The sequence below is a fragment of the Protopterus annectens genome, chromosome 10.part0 (assembly GCF_019279795.1).
Source record: "Protopterus annectens isolate FY-2018-M chromosome 10.part0, PAN1.0, whole genome shotgun sequence".
In the NCBI taxonomy this organism is placed as follows: domain Eukaryota; kingdom Metazoa; phylum Chordata; order Ceratodontiformes; family Protopteridae; genus Protopterus; species Protopterus annectens.
In genome coordinates this window covers 1,449,445,273-1,449,467,208 of record NC_056744.1, presented here as the reverse complement: position 1 = coordinate 1,449,467,208, position 21,936 = coordinate 1,449,445,273, and the positions used below count along the sequence as shown (strand labels likewise).

General features: G+C 43.3%; 1 protein-coding gene across 6 annotated transcripts in view; it reads left to right on the top strand.

Annotated features, from left to right (window-relative positions):
* OSBPL9 (oxysterol binding protein like 9) overlaps positions 1–21,936 on the top strand; it is a 2,070,592-nt gene that overhangs the window by 1,793,016 nt on the left and 255,640 nt on the right. For all 6 annotated transcript variants that reach the window (XM_044086075.1, XM_044086074.1, XM_044086077.1 and 3 more), the window contains one exon: positions 860–944. In XM_044086075.1, the coding sequence (XP_043942010.1) occupies positions 860–944 (85 nt within the window). The remainder of the gene's footprint in view (positions 1–859; positions 945–21,936) is intronic.

Sequence of the window (21,936 nt, the reverse complement as noted above, 5' to 3'; positions counted from 1 at the left end):
ATGAAGTGCAATAAGCCATGATCTGTCTTCATACTTCTACTGTATGATATAGAGGATTATGATCGGGTCGCCCATTGTGACTCACTTATATGTTTAAAACATGAATGCCAAGAAATTCACCTAGGGAGCTTACCTCAAGAGGTGAAATCTTGGCATCCATGTTGAGAACAAGTAATAATGTAGTTGTGATCTGAAATCCAATCATAAATACATGGAGATTTATCTTCTCAACGTACTACCAATTAGTCAAAAATTAGATTAAAAAAAAAGAGACAGAAAGATGCATTGTGTGGGCTTTGAAAGCCAAAGCAGTGTGGGAGTGGTTCAAGTCCTTATACATTCCATGTGTAAAGGAAGCTGTTTAATTCAAAATGCCCGGTGAATTTCAGTAGGCTGCAGGAAGAAACAGAAGTTGAAATGAAACCATTTCCACATGCTGTTGCTGTTTCCTGGTCATCACTGTCTGCTTTTAACAGCACATGGGGGGGGGTGCTTAACAATCCTATCCGATGAACATTGTTAAGGTCAGGTAGTAGCTCTTAATCAGGATATTATTTAACCATTTTTTGAACATAATCGCAATGTTCCATTCACTACAAGTATATTACTCAGAACTATACATTGGTTAGCTGTAAAAGTATATTCCTTTATTTCTCTTGTATGGTGAAAAGGAGGTGTACATAGTATTTAACTGGTATAAAAAGCACTTGTGGACTTCATGGTGTAATGTTTGGGTAAGTGGTTGTCGTAGTTAGGACTACAGTGGTATTAAAAAGTACAACATTAGGTTATATGTAACTACTGAGTGTTTACCCTCTCTGGTTGTTACTAAAATAGTCATCATGTTCTTTATACATAGGAACCTGTTGCAGAGGGACCTGTTCCATGGGCAGCCAAAAACAATGTATCTTTTGTGGCTGAGCAAGTTTCACACCACCCACCAAGTAAGTGTTTGGTTTTCTGCTGATGTAAGTAATGTTAAATATATACCCCCTGTCCTGGATGTTGTAGATGATGTCTTCATGGAATCCAGTCTTACTCCAGACACTTAGAGCTTTAGACAGATGGGTTAAGAAGGTATATACCTCTGCAGCACTTGCCATCAGGGCATTGACTTGCCAGTTTCCCATGTTGAAGTACTAGCAGCATATTATGGAACTAATTAAACAAAAAATGGTGTTATTTCCAGATTGTACTGAAAATAAAGATTTACAAGAGTTAATGCATTCTGCAAACCAAGTCAGTAAGCATACTTTGCAGTGTGGCTTTGACGCCCTAGAAGCATCTTGCAGGGCTGCAGTCACTGGGTCTGTACTGAGAAGGCATGCTTGGCTGAAGAAACAAACCTTGCCAGACCATGTCAAATCAAAATTATTAGATGCTCCTTTAAATCAGGACCGTTTGTTTGGCACCAAAACAGAAGAGGTTCTTAAAAAGATGGAAGAAAAAGCTAAATCTGTGCAAACTGTTAAAGAATTCTTACAAGTGCAGCCACCTAGATTCAGTAAGCATTGGCCTTCAAAAAGCTATTCCTTTCCAGCCCCTTCCAGGCCTTCTCAGTCCAAAATCAGGGGAACCAGACCACCAAGACTACAGCCTCAGGTATGCAGAGATCTAAACAATGGAGTGCTCCCACCTCAAAAACAGTGTGTGTTAAGTCACCCCCTTATGGAAAAAGTTCACTATGACTTTTCAGTTATCCTTCCCAGCCCTGCCCAACTACTTGCGCCCCTTGGAGGAAAACTTTCCCTTCATGCCAAAAACTGAATGTCCATTACTAAGGACCGATTGGTTCTAAACATTGTATCCCAGGGGTACAGATTCTACTTCCATTCACTGGCAACCCCAAGCAGTTTCCAGACCTTCCTCCAAACCAGTGAGCAGAGGCTGAAAAGCAAGTACTTTCCCTGCTCAATATCAGGGCTATCCAACCTGTTCCAGTAGAACAAAGGGGACAGGGTTTCTACTTCAGATTGTTCCTGATGCCCTGAAAAGAGGGCTCTTGGTGCCCTATCCTGGATCTATCAATTCTCAACACTTTTCTGGTGGTCCCAGAATTCATAATGCTTACCCTGCAACATCTTCTCCCTATGCTAGCCAAGGATGCCTGGTTAGTCATCCTAGACTTAAAATAAGCTTATTTGCACAGAGTCTTGCAGGAAATATCTATGCTTCAGGGCAGGCTCTGTGCACTATCAGTTCTCTGCACTTCCCTTTGGCTTATCTTCTGCACCCAGAGTATTCACAAAGTGCCTGACTCCAGCCATTGCATACTGCAGGCAGAGTAATATCCAAATTTTGCCATACTTGGATGATTGCCTGATTCAGGCGGACAGTCAGGAATTGCTACTTCAGCACCTGGCATTTGTAAAAAGACTCCTATCTTCATTGGGGTACACCATCAACGAAAAGAAATCACAACTGGTGCCCAGTCAAAAAATTGTATTCCTGGGAGCAAGCTTGAACACAGCTTCCCAGATGGCATTTCTCACGACAGAAAAACAGATCTATTTGAAAAACTACTTCAAACAAATGGCCACCAAAACCCAGCTACCTGCAAGGAAAATACTGCAAGCTCTAGGGTTCATGGCCTCATGCATTCTGCTAATTGCATATGCAAGACTGCATATGAAGACACTTCAGTGGTACTTAAAAAGTCTTTGGTGCCAACATTCTCAGGACCTGGAAACAGTCATTCCTATCATACCTTGTCTAAGGGCAAAGTTCCTTTGGTGAGCAGAAGCATGCAACCACAACAAGGGACTGCCTTTCACCCAACCCCTCGCCATCCAAATCCTGACTATAGAGGCATCAGACTATGCATGGGGGGCTTGCATGGCAGGCAAATGCATTCAGGGCAAGTGGAACCCATGACAAATCCTCCTGCACATCAGTCAAAAATAGATGATGTTCATCGTGCATACAGCTGCAGTAATCACAGATGGGTTTTCTGCCGTCAGGCGGGACCTCGGTCGGCCGAATTCCAAAGTCTAGGTCCGGCGTCGGTTGTCGTCGCTTTCTTTCCTGACGTCAGTGCGACAGGGGTATATAAGACACAGCCGACGCCATATTCTTCAGTCTTTTTTGCCGCGCGGTGCCCGAAGCAGAAGCAGTTTGCAAGTGCCGGTCGGCCAGCTCAAGCTCTAGGGTTCATGGCCTCATGCATTCTGCTAATTGCATATGCAAGACTGCATATGAAGACACTTCAGTGGTACTTAAAAAGTCTTTGGTGCCAACATTCTCAGGACCTGGAAACAGTCATTCCTATCATACCTTGTCTAAGGGCAAAGTTCCTTTGGTGGGCAGAAGCATGCAACCACAACAAGGGACTGCCTTTCACCCAACCCCTCGCCATCCAAATCCTGACTATAGAGGCATCAAGACTATGCATGGGGGGCTCGCATGGCAGGCAAATGCATTCAGGGCAAGTGGAACCCATGACAAATCCTCCTGCACATCAGTCAAAAATAGATGTTAGCTGTACAGTATGCTCTGACAGCCTTCAAATACCTAATCCTTCTAGGACAGCTGCTGATAAAAACAGACAACACCACAGTTATGTGGTACATAAACAAGCAGGGGGGAACCCATTCTTATCCGCTCTGCAGGTTAGCCATGACCCTATGGAACACAGCCTTGAGCAACCAAGTGCATCTACAAGCTCAATTCCTGCCAGGTAAACAGAACTCACTGGCAGATGACTTAAGCAGAAGTCTCCTGGAACCACACGAGTGGAAATTGGAGCCCAACACCTTTAACCTTCTAATCCAGAGGTGGGGGACACTGGAGGTGGACCTCTTTGCCTCCACCGAGAACCACCAGTTGAGCACATTTTGCACCAGGAACCCTCACAGCAGGGCCTGGAAGGTGGATGCCTTATTCTTCAAATGGGAAAATCTCTCAATTTATGCCTTTCCACCTCTGCCCCTCCTCTCAAACGTATTACTCAAGATCAGACAAGACAGCCCAAGGGCAATTCTTATTGCCCCAGACTGGCCATGCCAGCACTGGTACCCACTCTTACACAGTCTGACAAAAGTGTCACCCTGGCACCTTCATCAGACGCCTTCCCTGCTGTCTCAGTAGGAGGGATAGATTTTGCATCCACAGCTACAAACCCTAAACCTTGCAGCCTGTCTTATCCCCTGAATACTCCACCAGCAACCCTCAGCAAACAGGTGCTGGACGTCATTCTTGAGGCCAGAAGGCATAGTACTAGTTACTCCTATGCTGAAAAGTGGAAAAGATAGTGTTCTTGGAATCACTGTCAAGGAAAAGACACAGCTGTGCCCTCCTTACTTTAAATCCTTGATTACCTAGCGGAGCTACTCCACAGAGGCCTATCCTTCTCCTCCATTAAGATTCATGCCTCTGCAATCTCAGCTCATTATAATACTGAGCTACCTCTCTTCTCTCACCCTCTCATCAAACAGTTCCTGAGAGGGGCTAACAACTTAAGGCCCCCTAAGAGAGCACCCACCCCTGCCTGGGAACTTAACTTTCTACTGGAAAAGCTCACTCTTCCCCCTTTTGAACCTGCGGCTTCAGCAGAGTTAAATTCCTTTCTTGGAAAACAGCCTTGCTTTTAGCCATAACCTCAGCTAGAAGAGTGTCTGAGTTACAAGCACTAATGTCTGTGGAACCCTTCATTATTTTCCATGCTGACAGGGTTTCCCTCCGGTCTAACCAGTCCTTTATGCCTAAGGTGGTCTCCAGTGTGGCTCTAAACCAAGCCATCCATTTGCCAACCTTCTTCCCTAATTCTCAGAATAAAGGGGACAGGATCCTGCACTCCTTGGACGTGCACAGACAGCTCAGGTTCTACCTTGGCAGGACTAAACCTTTCAGAAAATCTGACCAGCTGCTAGTCAGCTTTGCTACAGGGGCAGAGGGCAAGGCCATTTCAAAGCAAACCATTTCCAAATGGATAGCGCACTGCATTCATTTTTGCTACAAGCACCAAGGAAAACCTACCCCACAGGGGATCAGAACACATTCCACTAGGGCTACTTCCACCTCTACAGCATTTCTCAGGAGAGTCCCTACCCAGGGACATTCTGGGAGCTGCAACCTGGAGTTCTGTGCACACCTTCACCAAGCATTACCACTTACCTATTTTTTCTAAATCCAGAGCTGGATTTGCTACAGCAGTCTTACAAGGCCTGCTAGCCAGCCCTAAGTACTCATGACTGCCTCCACCCTTCCTTCGCTTTGGGAATCAACCCAAGTGTGATGACTGCAACAGTGAAACACAAAGAACATAGTACAGATGTTCATCGTGCATAGAGCTGCAGTCATAACAGATGGGTTCTCCTGCCATCAGGCGGGTCCTCGGTCGGCCGAATTCCAAAGTCTAGGTCCGGCGTCGGTTGTCGTTGCTTCTTCCCTGACGTCAGTGCGACAGGGGTATAAAAGAACCAGCCAACGTCATTTTCTTCAGTCTTTCTTGCCGCGCGTTGCCCGAAGCAGAAGCAGTTTGCAAGTGCCGGTCGGCCAGCTATTGAAATTACGAAAATTTTGCAACCGAAGTCTTCTTGAAAGCTAAGTACCCCGTTGGGGAAACTTTTCTTGCCTCAGACCGATGTCAGACAAAGTTAATAATTGTATTCCATGTGGGAAGCAAATACCGCATAAGGATTTCCATTCCCTCTGTATTCCTTGTTTAGGCCCAAACCATGACGTCTTGGTCTGTCGCTTTTGTGCTACATTCAACAAACGCACCATTAAGGGCGTCGGGCGGAGTTCGCCCAGCATTATTTTGGCAAAACATTTAACTATATTATGTCGTCGGATACTCTGACTCCAGTTTTGTCTAAAAAGCGCAAAGATAAGGACCGACACACGAGGTCCGCGGCCTCTACTGACACCACGCCAAAGCCGACTACATGTGGTCCGGTTCTCAGCGAGGCGCCTACGCAGCCCCTGACTACCCATGACACTTCATTGGCGGTGTCTCCTGTGCCCGAGGTCGCAGGCTCCTCGGCCCACACCCCGACTACAGATACCGAAGCCACTCTTGGCGGTGAATCTCAAAATGTGGACAGGTCTACCTCCTCTCAAGGTGTCTTCAGACCTTCCTCTTCTTTTTCCATCAAGGTTTTCACTAAGTCTAAAGCAGCCATGCATTCTAAGAGACAAGCTACACAGGGCCCATCTCCAGGCCCCATGCCTAAAAAACAGATGCTTAAAATGGCTGAGGATTTAATTACTCTTATCAGGGGTTCTCAAACAAAAGGCCCAGAGTGGAGGAAGAATCCCCTCCTCTGATCAGGGCTCCATTATTTCTGAGCACTCTGATGATCAGGAACATTCTTACTCCCCTTTTGAAGACTCTGATGCAGAGGAGTCCATTCCCTCTGTATCCCCCCAGAGGATTATTCATTTGGGGAAACTTTGCATACCTTAAGGGAACACTTTCACTGGGAAGGCCAAGATTATTCAGATTCCAAGAAAAGGCTAAGGGAATTTCTCTTGCTACCTCAGCACAGGCCTCTGGCTATACCTCCTGTCTTGGACATACTAGATGATGTGTACTCGGAGGCCTGCCTTAACCCGGATTCTCTACCTCCAGCCCCAGTCAAGCCTGACAGGTACTACAGGGTTCCTGACTCACACCAATTTCTATACAAAAGCCATGCTGCTGACCCAGAAACCATCTCACAGGGCCCCAAGGGAATTAAGGCCTCCACTGCTAAAAATCCATTACCGTCCGAGAGAGATTCCAGATCCCTAAAAAGGTGGGGGAAAAAGGTATATACCTCGGCTACCTTAACCATGAGGGCATTAAACTGTCAGTTCCATATGCTAAAGTACCAACAGTTTTTGTTTTCACAATTGAAAAGTAAAATGTCACAACCTGAACAACCAGACTTGAAGGAGTTACAGGATTTGATGCATAGTGCAGAACAAGTGGGTAAACATACCTTACAATGTGGTTTTGATGCTCTAGAGGCCTCATGTAGAGCTGCTGTTACAGGATCAGTCATACGTAGACATGCCTGGCTCAAGGAACAAACCTTGCCAGATCATGTCAAAGCTAAATTACTAGATGCCCCTCTACAAAAGGATGTATTATTTGGTGCTAATGCTGAGGAGGTATTAAGGAAAATGGAGGAAAAGGCTAAATCCATGCAAACTGTGAAAGATTTTCTACAGGTACAACCCCCACGTTTCAGTAGAAATTGGCCTTCCAAAAATTGGTCCTTTCCAGCCACGGACAGACCCCAAAGAGGTAGATGCAGGCGCCCGAGGGGCAGAGGGCAGTCCCAAGGATCGTTTAGAGGCAGACAATGGCAATCTCCTACACAAAGAGGTGGTGAGGATAACTCGCAACCATTCAGAAAGCAAGCCCAATGACTTTCCCCTTTGCATGCCAAGCAAGACTCAAATGGCAGCACCCTTAGGCGGAAAACTGGCATTATTTTCAAAAAATTGGCATATTGTCACAAAAGACAAATGGATCCTGGACATTATAAACAGAGGCTACAGATTCCATTTTCACACCCTTCCAAAAATGAGAGGCATGCCAAACCTGCCACACAATCAAAGGGCAGAGGCACAATGGCAAATTACAGATCTCATAGACATGAAAGCTATTCAAGAGGTACCTACGCACGAACAAGGTCAAGGTTTTTATTCCAGACTATTCCTGGTAACAAGGAAGGGAAAAGATTGGAGACCTATTTTGGACCTATCCATCCTAAACACATTTCTACTGCACAAAATTCAAGATGCTCACTCTACAGCAGCTTCTTCCCATGCTGGGCAAGGAGTTTTGGCTGGTAACATTGGACCTCAAGGAGGCATACCTGCATGTCCCAATCAGACAAAATTGCAGAAGATACCACAGATTTCTTGCAGGTTCAAACCATTATCAATTCTCTGCATTGCCCTTTGGTTTATCTACTGCGCCCAGAGTATTCACGAAATGCCTGGCATCAGTAATTGCCTACTGCAGACTTCAAGGGATACAAATATACCCCTATTTGGACGACTGCCTTATCGAAGCGGACAGCAAGCACATTCTTCTGAAACATCTGGCTTATGTAATAATGTTGTTGAATTCTCTGGGATACACAGTCAACAAAAATAAATCAAGGCTAATACCCTCTCGGAAAATAATTTTCCTGGGTGCCAACTTGGACACAAACACCCAGATGGCCTACCTCACGCCAGAGAAGCAGGGGCAACTAACTCAATACTTCAGAGCACTAGCAAATTGCACCAGGCTGACTGCAAGGAAAATCCTGCAGGCTCTGGGATTCATGGCATCTTGCATCTTACTAATCCTATGTGCAAAGCTGCATATGAGGAAACTTCAATGGTACCTGAAAAACTTATGGTCTCAACACAGCCACAGTTTGGAAACAATAATACCACTAATTCCATGTCTTCAAAAGGAATTTCTGTGGTGGGCTCAAGCATGCCAAACAAACACAGGTCTCCCATTCAGCAAGCCTCAAGCAAATCAAGTCATCACAACAGACGCCTCGGACTACGCCTGGGGGGGCGCACATGACAGATCGGTGCATTCAGGGCAAATGGTCCCAAAAAGAAAAGCACCTTCACATCAATCAAAAGGAAATGCTAGCAGTGATAAATGCTATTATAGCTTTCAAAGACCTTCTGCAACCAGGTCAACTATTGATAAGAACGGACAACACCACAGTAATGTGGTACATAAACAAACAGGGAGGAACACATTCATACCCCCTATGCAGACTGGCCATGTCACTTTGGGGCATGGCATGGACTTACAAATCGAACTACAAGCACAGTACTTGCCAGGCAAGGAAAACACTCTGGCAGACAACCTAAGCAGAAATATGACAGATCCACACGAATGGAAGTTGCATCCTCAAGTTTTTACAGAGATAATCCAAGCATGGGGAAGGCCAGACATAGATCTCTTTGCCTCCCACAAAAATCACCAATTGACCAAATTCTGCTCAAGGATTTTCCATCCAAAGGCCTGGAGAGTGGACGCTCTCTTTCAGTTGGACATCAATGACAGTTTATGCCTTCCCACCTCTACCTCTGCTGCCCAAAGTTCTATTGAAAACCAGAGCAGACAGACCAAAGATGATTCTCATTGCTCCAGACTGGCCAAGACAACACTGGTACCCACTCCTGAGGAGCCTGACGCATTCCCCACCATGGACCCTGCCTCTAATGCCTCTTCTCCTGACTCAGCACAGCTTCAAAACTCTTCACAGTCAGCTAAAAACACTCAATCTAGCCGCATGGAAGATTCCGTAACATCATAACAGACCCTACTCTCCAAGGAGGTGCAGGATGTCATTTTGGAGGTCAGAAGGCCGTCTACTAGAAAAGCTTACTCCGCAAAATGGAAACGGTTTTGTGTCTGGAATGAGAAAAAGGGCCAGGACCATGGAAAACTGAATTTACCTCAAATATTACAGTATCTAGCTGAGCTGCTAAGAAGTGGACTTTCATTCTCCTCCATCAAAATCTATGCCTCAGCCATTTCTGCAGAATACAACACTGATCCACCCTTATTCTCTCACCTCCTCTTAAGACAGTTCCTCAGAGGGGCTAAGAATCTAAAACCCCCAAGGAAACAACCAATACCTGCTTGGGATCTCAATTTCATTCTGGAAAAACTGACCTTGCCTCCTTTTGAGCAAGCTGCCTCATCAGATTTGCAATATTTGTCCTGGAAAACAGCTTTCCTTCTGGCTATTACCTCAGCTCGTAGAGTTTCAGAACTACAAGCTCTCATGGCTGTGCAGCCTTTTATCATCTTCCATCAGGACAGAGTTTCCTTACGAACCAACCCGTCCTTTATGCCAAAAGTGGTATCCAGGGTAGCTTTGAATCAGGCCATACACTTACCTACCTTTTATCCTAATCCTCAAAACAAAGGGGAGAGATTACTACATTCCTTGGACATCCACAGACAACTGCGTTATTATCTGGACAGAACAAAGCCTTTCAGAAAATCAGAACAGCTCTTTGTGTCCTATGCTACAGGAGCTCAAGGAAAGCCAATTTCCAAACAGACTATCTCAAAATGGATAGCCCACTGCATACGCTTTTGCTATTCTTTTCATGGCAAAACTGTACCTACAGGCATCAGATCTCACTCCACAAGGGCCACGGCTACCTCTGCAGCCTTTCTCAGAGGAGTTCCTACCAAAGATATTTTAGAAGCAACCACTTGGAGTTCTGTGCATACCTTCTCCAAGCACTACCACCTTCCACTATACTCCAAATCTAGAGCGGGCTTTGCCACTGCAGTCTTGCAGGGCATTCTGGCCCTCCTAGTTCCACCTAGTGCCTACCACCCCTTTCTTAGCTTTGGGATTCTACCCATCTGTTATGACTGCAGCTGTATGCACGATGAACATAGTACAGTTTTGTACCTACCATAAATGTAGATGTTCGAGTGCTAATACAGCTGCAGTCCAGGTTTCCCTCCCTCCTTCCCCTCTTGGGACAGGCCTATTGGCTGACATATCCTCATGCAACCAGATTGGGGTAGTCATTCATGATGTATTTGCTTGCACTACTGTATTTTGATTATATGGCATTGCTTTATTACACTAATTTATGTATTGCCTTCCTTCTGAGGGCACCTGACATCTGGGGCAAGAAAAACTGAAGAAAATGGCGTTGGCTGGTTCTTTTATACCTCTGTTGCACTGACGTCAGGGAAGAAGCGATGACAACCGACGCCGGACCTAGACTTTGGAATTCGGCCAACCGAGGACCCGCCTGATGGCAGGAGAACCCATCTGTTATGACTGCAGCTGTATTAGTACTCTAACATCTACATTTATGGTAGTTACAAAACTGTACTTTGTGTACACTTTACCATAAATGTAGATGTTGGAGTGTATTCACTGTTGCAGTCCTGGTTTCCCTCCCTCCAGCCCCCTGATGTTCTTCATCTCACATTGCTGCAGTCCTAACACTTGGGTAGTCCGCTGTCCAGTCGGCCCGAATACCAAAGTATAAGGCTGACGTCGGTCAAGGCGCATTTGTCTGACATCAGGACGTCAGGGTACAAATGCGCATGACCGACGTCATATCCTCAGTCTTTTTTGCCGCATGGTCCGATGCAGAAGCAGTATTGCGAGTGCAGGTTGGCGTTCTGAAATTTTCTGAAGTCGGAGTTTCAGACCGAATCAAAGTTGGCTAAGTACCCGTTGGGAATATTTTGGTTTTTTCTTGCCTCAGTATTTAACCGGATGTCAGAAAAAGTGAATAACTGTATTTCTTGTGGGAAACAGATACCTCATAGAGATTACCATACATTGTGTATACCTTGCTTAGGGCCTGAGCACGACGTTGTTGGCTGTCGCTCTTGTGCTAGATTTAACAAACGCACTATTAAGAGAAGATTAGATTGTGCCAGGTTAGTTTTGGGAAGCGTTGTAATTACAACATGCCGCCGGATGCTCCGACGCCCGCTGCCTAAAAGCGCAAGGACAAAGCAGCGAAGTTTAGGGTGGAAGAACCGTCTGTCCCGGACGTCGGTTCTTTAGAAGGCTCGGTGGAGCCGGTGGTTCTACCAGAAGTTCCTTTGGATTCTCAGGGAGAGACTTTACTATTACAAGATGTGTCCTCTCAGGAGGTAGGCCAGGCTGAAGGGGCTTCTCAGGTAGCTGTTCTCCCCTCCCTTCCTAAGGTGGTTAGGCCCTCCCCTTCTGTTTCCAAGGCTCCTTCTAGAGGCAGGCCAGGGTTAACTTCAGTGGGGGTCTCCCCTAGTTCTTCAGGGTCTCTGCCTAAGAAACATATGCTTAAAATGGCAGAAGATTTGATTACTATGATTAGAGGTTCTATACCCCCCCCCTGATAAGAGGCCTAGGGTGGAACCTGAGCTTGAGAGTTTTGAGCAGTGTTCGGAGGCTTCTGAGTCTTCGGCTGAGGACTTGCAGGAGTTTCCTCCTTATTCTGATTCTGATGTGGATGACTCTACACCTTCGGCTTCTCCTCCTGAGGATTTTTCTTTTTCAGAGACTCTTCATTCCATGAGGGAGCATTTTAAATGGGAAGGTCAAGATTTCTCTGATTCTAGGAAAAGGCTTAGGGAATTTTGTTTCTACCCCAGCATAGGCCTTTAGCTATACCTCCTGTTCTGGATGTGGTAGAGGATGTTTTTGCAGAGGCTTCCCTGAACCCTGATTCTTTGCCTCCTGCCCCAGTTAAACCGGACAGGTATTATAGGGTGCCTGAAGCTCATAAGTATCTTTTAAGAGTCCTAGGGCAGACCCAGAAACTGTTTCTCAGGGCCCTAAAGGTGTTAAGGCTTCTGTTGTTAAAAATCCTGTTCCTTCTGATAAAGAGGCAAGGGCTTTGGATAGATGGGGGAAAAAGGTGTATACTTCTTTCACTTTAGCCATGAGGGCTTTGAATTGCCAGTTTCACATGTTGAAATACCAAAATTATCTCCTTTCACAATTGAAGTCTAAGGTAGATGCTCTGGCGGAAGGTATTGAGTGTAAAGAGTTGCAGGATTTAGTTCATGTTTCTGAACAGGTGGGTAAGCATTCCTTGCAATGTGGTTTTGATGCTGTACAGGCCTCTTCGAGGGTGGCAGCCACTGGTTCTGTTCTTCGCAGGCACGCCTGGCTCAGGGATCAGAATTTAGCTGAACATGTAAAGACAAGGATTTTAGATGCTCCTTTACAATCTGATGTGTTATTTGGTGCGCCTGTGGACGCAGTTTTAAAGAAAACGGAGGACAAGGCTAAGTCTATGCAGACTGTTAAAGATTTTTTGCAGGTTCAGTCTCCAAAGTTTAGTAGAAATTGGCCTACTAAGGGGTGGACTTATCCTTCTTATGATTCTCAGTCTAGGGGTAGATCTAGACGTGGTAGGGGCAGAGCTCAAGGTTCTTTTAGGCCTAGAACAGGCAGTTCGCCTGCCCAGTCTTCTGGTGAGGGCAGGGGTCAGTCCTTTCGTAAGCAGACCCAATGACTTGCCTTTTCAGCTGCCAGAGCCTTCTCGTCTGGCAGCACCTTTGGGAGGAAGGCTGGCACTTTTCAAAGAAAATTGGAGTGTTATTACCCAAGACAGATGGGTATTGGATATCGCTCACCACGGTTACAGGTTTTATTTCCATACCTTGCCTCCTTTCAAAGGCATGCCAGACATTCCTCCTATACAAAGAAAAGAGGCTCACAAGCAAATTTCTCTGTTGCTCCAGATAGGGGCCATTCAGCCGGTTCCTGTGCCAGAAAGGGGCCTAGGATTTTATTCTCGCCTGTTCCTAGTACCAAAAAGGGGAACACGTGGAGACCAATTTTGGATTTGTCTATCCTCAACACTTATTTGGACATTCCCAAGTTCAAAATGTTGACGTTACAACAGCTTTTACCTCTGCTGGGCAAAGATCACTGGATGGTAACTTTAGATCTCAAGGAGGCTTACCTTCATGTGCCTATCAGACTCAGTTGCAGGAAGTATCTGCGTTTCCGAGCTGGAAATTCCCATTATCAGTTCTCTGCATTGCCCTTTGGCTTATCTACTGCGCCCAGAGTATTCACAAAAGTTCTGGCTCCAGTTGTAGCTTTTTTCAGGCTAAAAGGAATACAAATCTATCCTTACTTGGACGACTGTCTGATTCTGGCTCAGGAAAAGGAAGAGCTTCTTCAGCATCTGGAATATGTGATAGCAGTGCTAAGATGCCTGGGGTATTCTGTGAACGAAATAAAGTCCAATCTAGTACCCTCTCAAGACATGTGCTTTCTGGGTGTGAGACTGAATACAGCAGCCCAGATGGCCTTTTAACCCCGGACAAACAAAAGAGTCTATCCCTTTACTTCCATCAACTATCTCATCAGTCCGTGCTGACTGCAAGGACAGTCCTTCAAGCATTAGGGTTCATGGCATCTTGTATTCTGGTGCTTCCCAATGCCAAACTGCATATGAGGAAGCTACAATGGTATCTCAAAAATGTATGGACACAGCACTGCCAGGATCTGGACACTGTCATTCAAATAATACCTTGCATTCAAAAGGAATTTTTGTGGTGGGCTCAGGAATGTCACCTAAACAAGGGACTCTCTGTGACCCGGCCAGAGGCGAGTCAGATTCTAACGACAGATGCCTCAGACATAGCTTGGGGAGCTCATCTGAATGGAAAGTGGATACAAGACAAGTGGCCTGCCAGACTACAGCATCTACATATCAACATGAAGGAGATGTTAGCAGTCCAGTTTGCATTGATGGCTTTCAAGGAGTTACTTCTGCCAGGGCAGGTGTTGATTCTAACAGACAACACAACTGTCATGTGGTACATCAACAAGCAAGGGGGAACACATTCTTATCCTCTATGCAGGCAAGCAATGATTTTGTGGCAGACTGCGCTCAGCCTGCAGCTTACTCTTCAGGCAAGGTTTCTGCCGGGAGCACAGAACTCCTTAGCAGATGTTTTAAGCAGGCAAATCATGGATCCCCACGAGTGGAAACTGGATCTTCATGTATTTCAAAAATTGACAGTGTCATGGGGAACTCCAGACATAGATCTGTTCGCTTCTCCACTAAACCACCAGCTGCCAAAGTTTTGCACGAAAAGGTTTCATCACACAGCTTGGAAAGTGGATGCTCTTTCGTTCAGTTGGGAAAGTCTTCATGTGTATGCCTATCCACCTCTGCCTCTCCTCCCAAAGGTACTCCTAAAGGTCAGACAAGACAAGCCAAGGATGATTTTGATAGCTCCAGATTGGCCTCGGCAACACTGGTACCCATTACTGAGGAATCTGGTAAGAAAGCCTCCATGGCCTTTACCTTTAATTCCACACCTTTTGTCTCAGAGGGACGGTCATCTACTCAATGTCAAGCTTCACTCTCTTCATCTAACAGCCTGGCATATTCTGTTTTGAACCACAGCAGGTCTCAACTTCCTCAACAAGTTTTGAATGTGATTATGGAAGCCAGAAGACCTAGTACGCGTAAAGTGTATGCAGAAAAATGGAAGAGATTTTTATTTTGGAGTGCAGCAAAAGATTTGGATGTTTCTGAGCCTAATTTGAGTGTGGCTCTTCAATATCTTACTGAGCTATTGGACAAAGGTTTGTCTTTCTCTTCCATTAAGATTCATGCTGCAGCAATTTCAGCTCACTATGATTGTGACCCACCATTGTTTTCTCATCCTTTGTTCAAGCAATTTCTTAGAGGGGCAAAGAATATAAGACCCCACGTGAGCTCCTACTCCTGCTTGGGACCTCAATTTTGTGTTGGAGAAACTTACTCTACAACCTTTTGAGCCTCGGCTACTGCTGAGTTGAAATACTTGTCATGGAAGACTGCTTTTTGTTGGCCATTACTTCTGCAAGAAGGGTTTCTGAATTGCAGGCCCTTATGGCGGTTGAGCCTTTTTGATTTTTCATAAGGATAGGGTATCATTACGCACTAATCCTTCATTTATGCCTAAGGTGGTTTCTAGTGTGGCTTTAAACCAAACTATTCATTTGCCTACTTTTTATGCAGATCCCCAAAATAGGGAAAAGATTTTGCACACCTTAGATGTACACAGGCAGTTACGTTATTATTTAAGCAGGACTAGGGATTTTAGGCAGTCTCAGCAGTTGTTTGTTTCTTTTGCTTTGAGTTCTCAGGGCAAGCCTGTGTCAAAACAAACTATATCTAAGTGGATTGGGTTTTGCATTGCATTCTGTTACTCCCATCATGGCAAGGAGATTCCAGCTGGGATTAGGCCTCATTCCACTAGGGCTACTGCCACTTCAACAGCATTTCTAAGGGGGGTGGCCACTAAGGATATTTTGGAGGCAGCTACTTGGAGTTCAGTGCATACTTTCTCCAAGCATTACCACCTTCCTCTCTATTCTAAGTCCAGGGCTGGTTTTGCCACTGCTGTGTTGCAGGGCATTTTGGCAGCTCCTGCTTCATTATAGTTTAGCCATCCTCCCTTACCTCTGCTTTGGGATTCTACCCAAGTGTTAGGACTGCAGCAATGTGAGATGAAGAACATAGTACAGTTTTGTACCTACCATAAATGTAGATGTTCGAAGATCCACATTGCTGCAGTCCAATTTTCCCTCCCTCCTTCCCGTCTGTGTTTAGGGGTGGTTGTGTGGGTGAGGTTCTATTTTTTGTAAATTTGTATATATTGTACATATATTAGATACAGGAGTGTTTTGGTATTTTTTGGTTTTGGCCTTATCTTTTTAGGGTCTTCTGACATCTGGGGCAAGAAAAGACTGAGGATATGACGTTGGTCATGCGCATTTGTACCCTGACGTCCTGATGTCAGACAAATGCGCCTTGACCGACGTCAGCCTTATACTTTGGTATTCGGGCCGACTGGACAGCGGACTACCCAAGTGTTAGGACTGCAGCAATGTGGATCTTCGAACATCTACATTTATGGTAGGTACAAAACTGTACTTTTTTCTTTATCCTTTTTACCTATCCTCTATATGGCCATTTTTTATGGCAGTGGTATTTACTTTTTACTGGTGGTGTTCCACACCATATACTAGCTTCCTATTTGGGGGGCTCCTGACATCTGGGGCAAGAAAAACTGATGCAATGGTGTCTGCTGCCTGTTTTATACCCCTCACGACCTGACGTCATGGAAGAAGCGACAGCATCCGAGGCAGAAATCCCAAGACTCTGGTATTCAGGCCGACTGAGGGATACCTGCATGCAGATAACCCAAGTGTGATGATTGCGGCAGTGAATACACTCCTACATCTACATTTATGGTAAGTGTACACAACTGTACTTTTTGGTAGGTCATTCTGGGAGATGTTGGCCACTGGAGCATTGCAGAAGTATTATGTAGTCTGGAAAGGCTGTAATAGTCGAAACACCTTCTCATAAATTTAATTTGTGTCATCGGCATCTCTCAAAATGTTTTTTTCCTGAAGTAATTTAGCAGATTCTCTCTTAGTGTCTCATCCCTTTACTTTTGGATGATCATATGATTATACTGGAAGTTCCACACTACAGTCCTTCACTTTATCCATACAGTTATATTGTTGCATCCCCAGGCTGCAGTGTAAACAATAGCTTGATTGTGTTCAGTGAAATCACTGATTAAAGTATTTGTAGCTATTATGTGGGGAAAGTGTATGAAGCCGCGTTGGTGGTGCTGTGGTAGCGTTGTCGCCTCACAGTATGACGCTGTCCGGTTCTATTCTCAGCTAGAGCACCTTCTGCGTGGAGACATGCATGAAGGAGCGTACCTTCGTTGAAGGTTGTGTGTCAGGCCTGGCAAGCCAGTACATAAAAGTCAACTGCCAATCATTAGCGGACTGGAGTTCCGCTGTGGCGACCCCTAACCGGGAAAAGCCGAAAGACAAAAACAAATGTGGGGAAAGTGTATGTACATTGGAGACTTAAACTACATTAATCTAGAGTTGACTTATATTTGCTAGTAGAATATATATAGAGGCTGGCTGTTTGAAGTTATAATCTGATTTCCATTTTCAGTATGAGTGTCCTAGGAAGAGAGTGGCTATTTTGGTAAGCTAGTAAAGGAAGAAATGATTGGACATATAGTAACATTATTTCTGTAGGTATGATACCTGCCTTATGCTTTACTGACCTTTGGTAAATGAGAGTTCATACAGTGGGATGTCTTTGGCTAACATACTATGGATGCATGAAGGAATGTCAACATGGTATGGCTCCTTACATGAATCTTGAAATCACTTAAGTATGTACAAGAAGGCAATCCTGTCCTCCTGTTTCTGTTTTTGACTGATATAAGAAAATTATAAAACAAAATCACTTCATGCAATCAATATATTGTTATTTTACCCAACTAGGAATCTTGATTCATTGTTGCATATGTGTAAATGCAGAACATGCAAATAATGTGGGCTGGATAAATATTAAATTTACATGTCTTCTGTCTTGTGACCACTTCTTTGTTTATTGCATTTTCGGAACACCATGCAGAGATGTCCCATGTTTTCGCTTTTAGGTTAATTAAGTACACAACCTCCAAACAGAAAATGCTGTTAGCTTCATTATAGCCAATTTAAAAATCATGTTTCTCCATGATAACAGTCTTTGTAAAACACACTGCGCTGAGAGCTGCAGTCTAGGTCGGCATTGATCTGTACTGAAATCTTTAAAGGTAAAATTTCAGTCAGTTTTATACGCACTATTCATTATTTATGCCACTTATGCCACACATCAGTACTGTTCTGACCCACCTAACTCAGAATTAGTAAAAATTGTTAATAGTAGTCATTTGTTTAACATCTGTTTGACAAAATAAGTCTGGTTCTTTCAGCGGATGCCTCCTGCATTAATGCTGTACATACATGAGTTTTTCTCACAATCGGCAGGTGATTTTGCTCAGCAGCATATCATTCATTACTTGCTGTGCATTTCCACAAAAGTACGGTCGGTGTGGTTTACCTGTCTTTATTTGATTCTTATCTGTATTTGTACATCCCCTGTTTTGCTGGATTGGATACCTTCTGTATCTTCTTTTGCTACATTGGCAGTCTTTATTCTTTTCTCATATCTTTCATCCCACTTCTTCTCCAGTGTTTCTCATTTATATTGGTTCTTAGGTTCCTTCCATCTTTTGTCTCTGTTGTTGCTACTGTGTAAACTCAAATTCCTGTCCCCACTTTTGTGGGAATTGGTTTACAGTCTGCTGTCCTTACCTATAGTCTCTCAGCTTAACCCTTCCCTTTCTGTTAGCTCTTTATTTGTTCCCCTTGCTTTTTGATGCAGCAGTCAGCACTGTAGTTCCATGCCGTCTCATAAGAGTTTGCCCTGGCATCGCTACAGCCTGGTTTGAACAGTTAGGTAAGATAGGCGACTTTGATTATTGTCAGTTCTACCTGCAAGGATCAGACTGAACCCGGAAGTGTCAGCAGAGTCCAACTTACTCCTACTTTTTATCTTATTTCATGATTACTTCCATTTCCTCCTGCCACTGTGCCATCAAGTGCAAAGTTGCCTACAGACCTTTTCATAGGCTGTCATATTTTTTAATCATCCCAGTTTTTCTTGAGACTTGCACAGTGACTCTCATTCCTGTGTGTTCCATTGGCTATTACATTCTACCAAGGATGAGACTCACTGGTCCAACTGTTAAGATCTGTAATATAGTGAAAATAGAAAAAATATAGTCATTAGTTAATTTCAGATGTCTAACTACATTGTATATAATTAACATGCGTGTTTAGCTGTTTTTAAGAAACAGTGTTAAAATCAAACCTGAGATTAAAAATAGATAAAAACAGTTGATTGAGTTATGCGGACCTGCGTACATAACAATGGCAAGTAATTGAAAGTTAAATGTAAGCACTGATTGACACAAAGCTAGTTTATTAGAACTATATAAATATACAACTATAAAATTAGTAAAAAGAAAGCCACTCCACAAGGTAAATGCTGCGCTGTTAAAAATAACGATTGTAGCAACAATATTGAGAACAACAGCAGCAGCAACAACCATGCAATTCTTCTCAACAAAAACCATTCAGAAATAGAATGATATTTATAATGTCCACGTAAAAATCTGGTTTAATAAGTGCACTCAGTAGGTAAGCGCTTTCACTTAATAGCTTCATCAGACCTTATAACAAACTGAGCACAAAACATTTAAAAAGATAGAGCATCCAATCAATTTGCTTTGACTATGGCATCACATTCTGACTGATCCCACTACTTTGTTACAGAGCCTCTAGTGGATAAACACAGTAAAAGCCTTATATCAAACAAACATAATAGAGGCACATACCATACTAATATACTATAACAATTACTTTAAAATTAGTTTGCTTCCAAACTTTGTAAATGCTCGAACATTAATCCATAGTTTATGCATGTTTAAAATCAAAAATAAATGACAAGCAAAAGAGGGAACATGTTTGCATCTAAAGCACGAACTGTACATCTATTATGTTCTGCTTAGTATATAAATAATGCAAGAGCAGATCACTTCTAAATGAAATCTGCAACTCTTTAAAACAGTAAAAGTTGCATTACAGCCCATAGCTCAAATAAACACTGTACGCAACACACAGAATCTGGTACATCAAATTAGACATTCTAAAGATGTACCTATCTTTCCTAAATTTATATGTCCCTGCATCTATAACATAAAAATTAAAATTAAAAACACTAGACGCATAAATGCATCCTTAAATTACTGGTTCCTAGAACTAGTCTATAAACAATACATCTGAGTTATGCAATGCTTACCATTACCTCAGCCCGTCATACTCACATAAAATAAACAAAGTAATAAAGCATTCACATAAAAACACTGCCTAGCAGGGCTTTGCCCTTGAGCTAAACCCTATTGCCTAATTGTGAACTTAAACAATGTGCACAAAATCTAATGCATTCTGTCAAGCATTTCAGGAAACAATCAATCTCTCAAGATCTGTATACACGTGCATCTATCAAATGGGAACAAACCACAGTACAAAGAACACATCTATATGGCAAGTTTTCAGAGTAAAAATGTATAAAGAAGATGCTACTGAATAATGACATCAGTGGACATTATTGTAAACCTAAGACCCCAAATGCACGTGGATAATAGATGGTATACCAAAAGGACAAATCAAACACCAAACAAGTGATGATTATCATTTGTTCATCTAATACACCACACAATGCCCACGTGTACTCTGGGTCCCACCTTGACTCCTCCATCCTTAACTAACTCGCATACTCTTCGTTTTGCAGATTTCGTTTAGAAGTGATCTGCTCTTACCTACTGAGTGCACTTATTAAACCAGATTTTTATGTGGACATTATAAGTGTTGTTCTATTTTTTAATCGTTTTCGTTGAGAAGAATTGCATGGTTGTTGCTGCTGCTGTTCTCCATATTGTTAAAACCATAAAATGTTTGCATCAGCAATCAATGCCAAAATAACAAATGCACCATGCATGTGGATTACACAGTATGCAAAACTGAAAATGATATTCATAACAAAATGTTGCTCCTTAATAAAAAAAAATCTAAAACAGCATATGAACTCTTTTCATTCAAAACAGACCATTAAAAAAACATCAGTGACAAAAGCTAAATTCCTACCAGAACTGACGGAGAGACCATTTCAAACTTTCACATAATTCTCTGATCTGCAAATTAATAAACTGAAACTACTGCTCCCTACAGCTTAACTTTCCACCTTTACACATCTGGAAGCCAACATTAGCTCCCAGTGGTTGTCCTCTCTCTGCCTTTTGAAAAAAAAATCTGCAAACTAACAGTACAAATATTCAAATCTTCAGACTCATAAGAGCTACTACAATTCAAGAAGCACAGCCATGCAGCTAAAGTCATCTTCTCACTGCATCTCAAGTCTTAAAATGGATTTTAAGTCACAGCAAATAGTGTAAATGGTATTTTTAGATGCCATATTTTAGTGGGGTTTAGCTAAGATCTACTCACAGCTGGAATTTTTTCAAGAGAGCAAGTATGTATACAAACTGAAAGAAATATGAGCTAAAACAAAAATACTGACAGCCTCCACATCCCTCTATAATAGAAGGAGGACACCTTGACTAAAATCTTGGTGGAACATGTTCAAGAAATGACACTGGCAATGGAGGAACTAGGTCAAGAAAAATAAACTTGAGCTGCCAAAAGCCAGCTCACTCACCTTGAAGAAAAGAAGGCAGTTAGGCCTGCCACATTAGTGACTCCTACAGTTGGGTAGGTGACTAATTATGGAAGAAGCTGGCAAGGCTCATACTGCTTAAGTAGCACTTGCACTGGTCATCTGGAAAGATGAAATCGGTGGGAGTACGTCTCTCATCCCCCCACATCTGTAATATCTTTAATCATTCATTTCATGCTGTTTTCACCTTTATACTGAATTGTTTTCTCAAATCTAATATTGCCTTATGTGCTCGTTATCTTTTCTGGTCTGCCATTTTTGTTCTGGCATTATTTGTAAAGTCTGCTATTTGTGGTTTAACAAAATTACTATCCAGTCTCTGCATATCTTCCT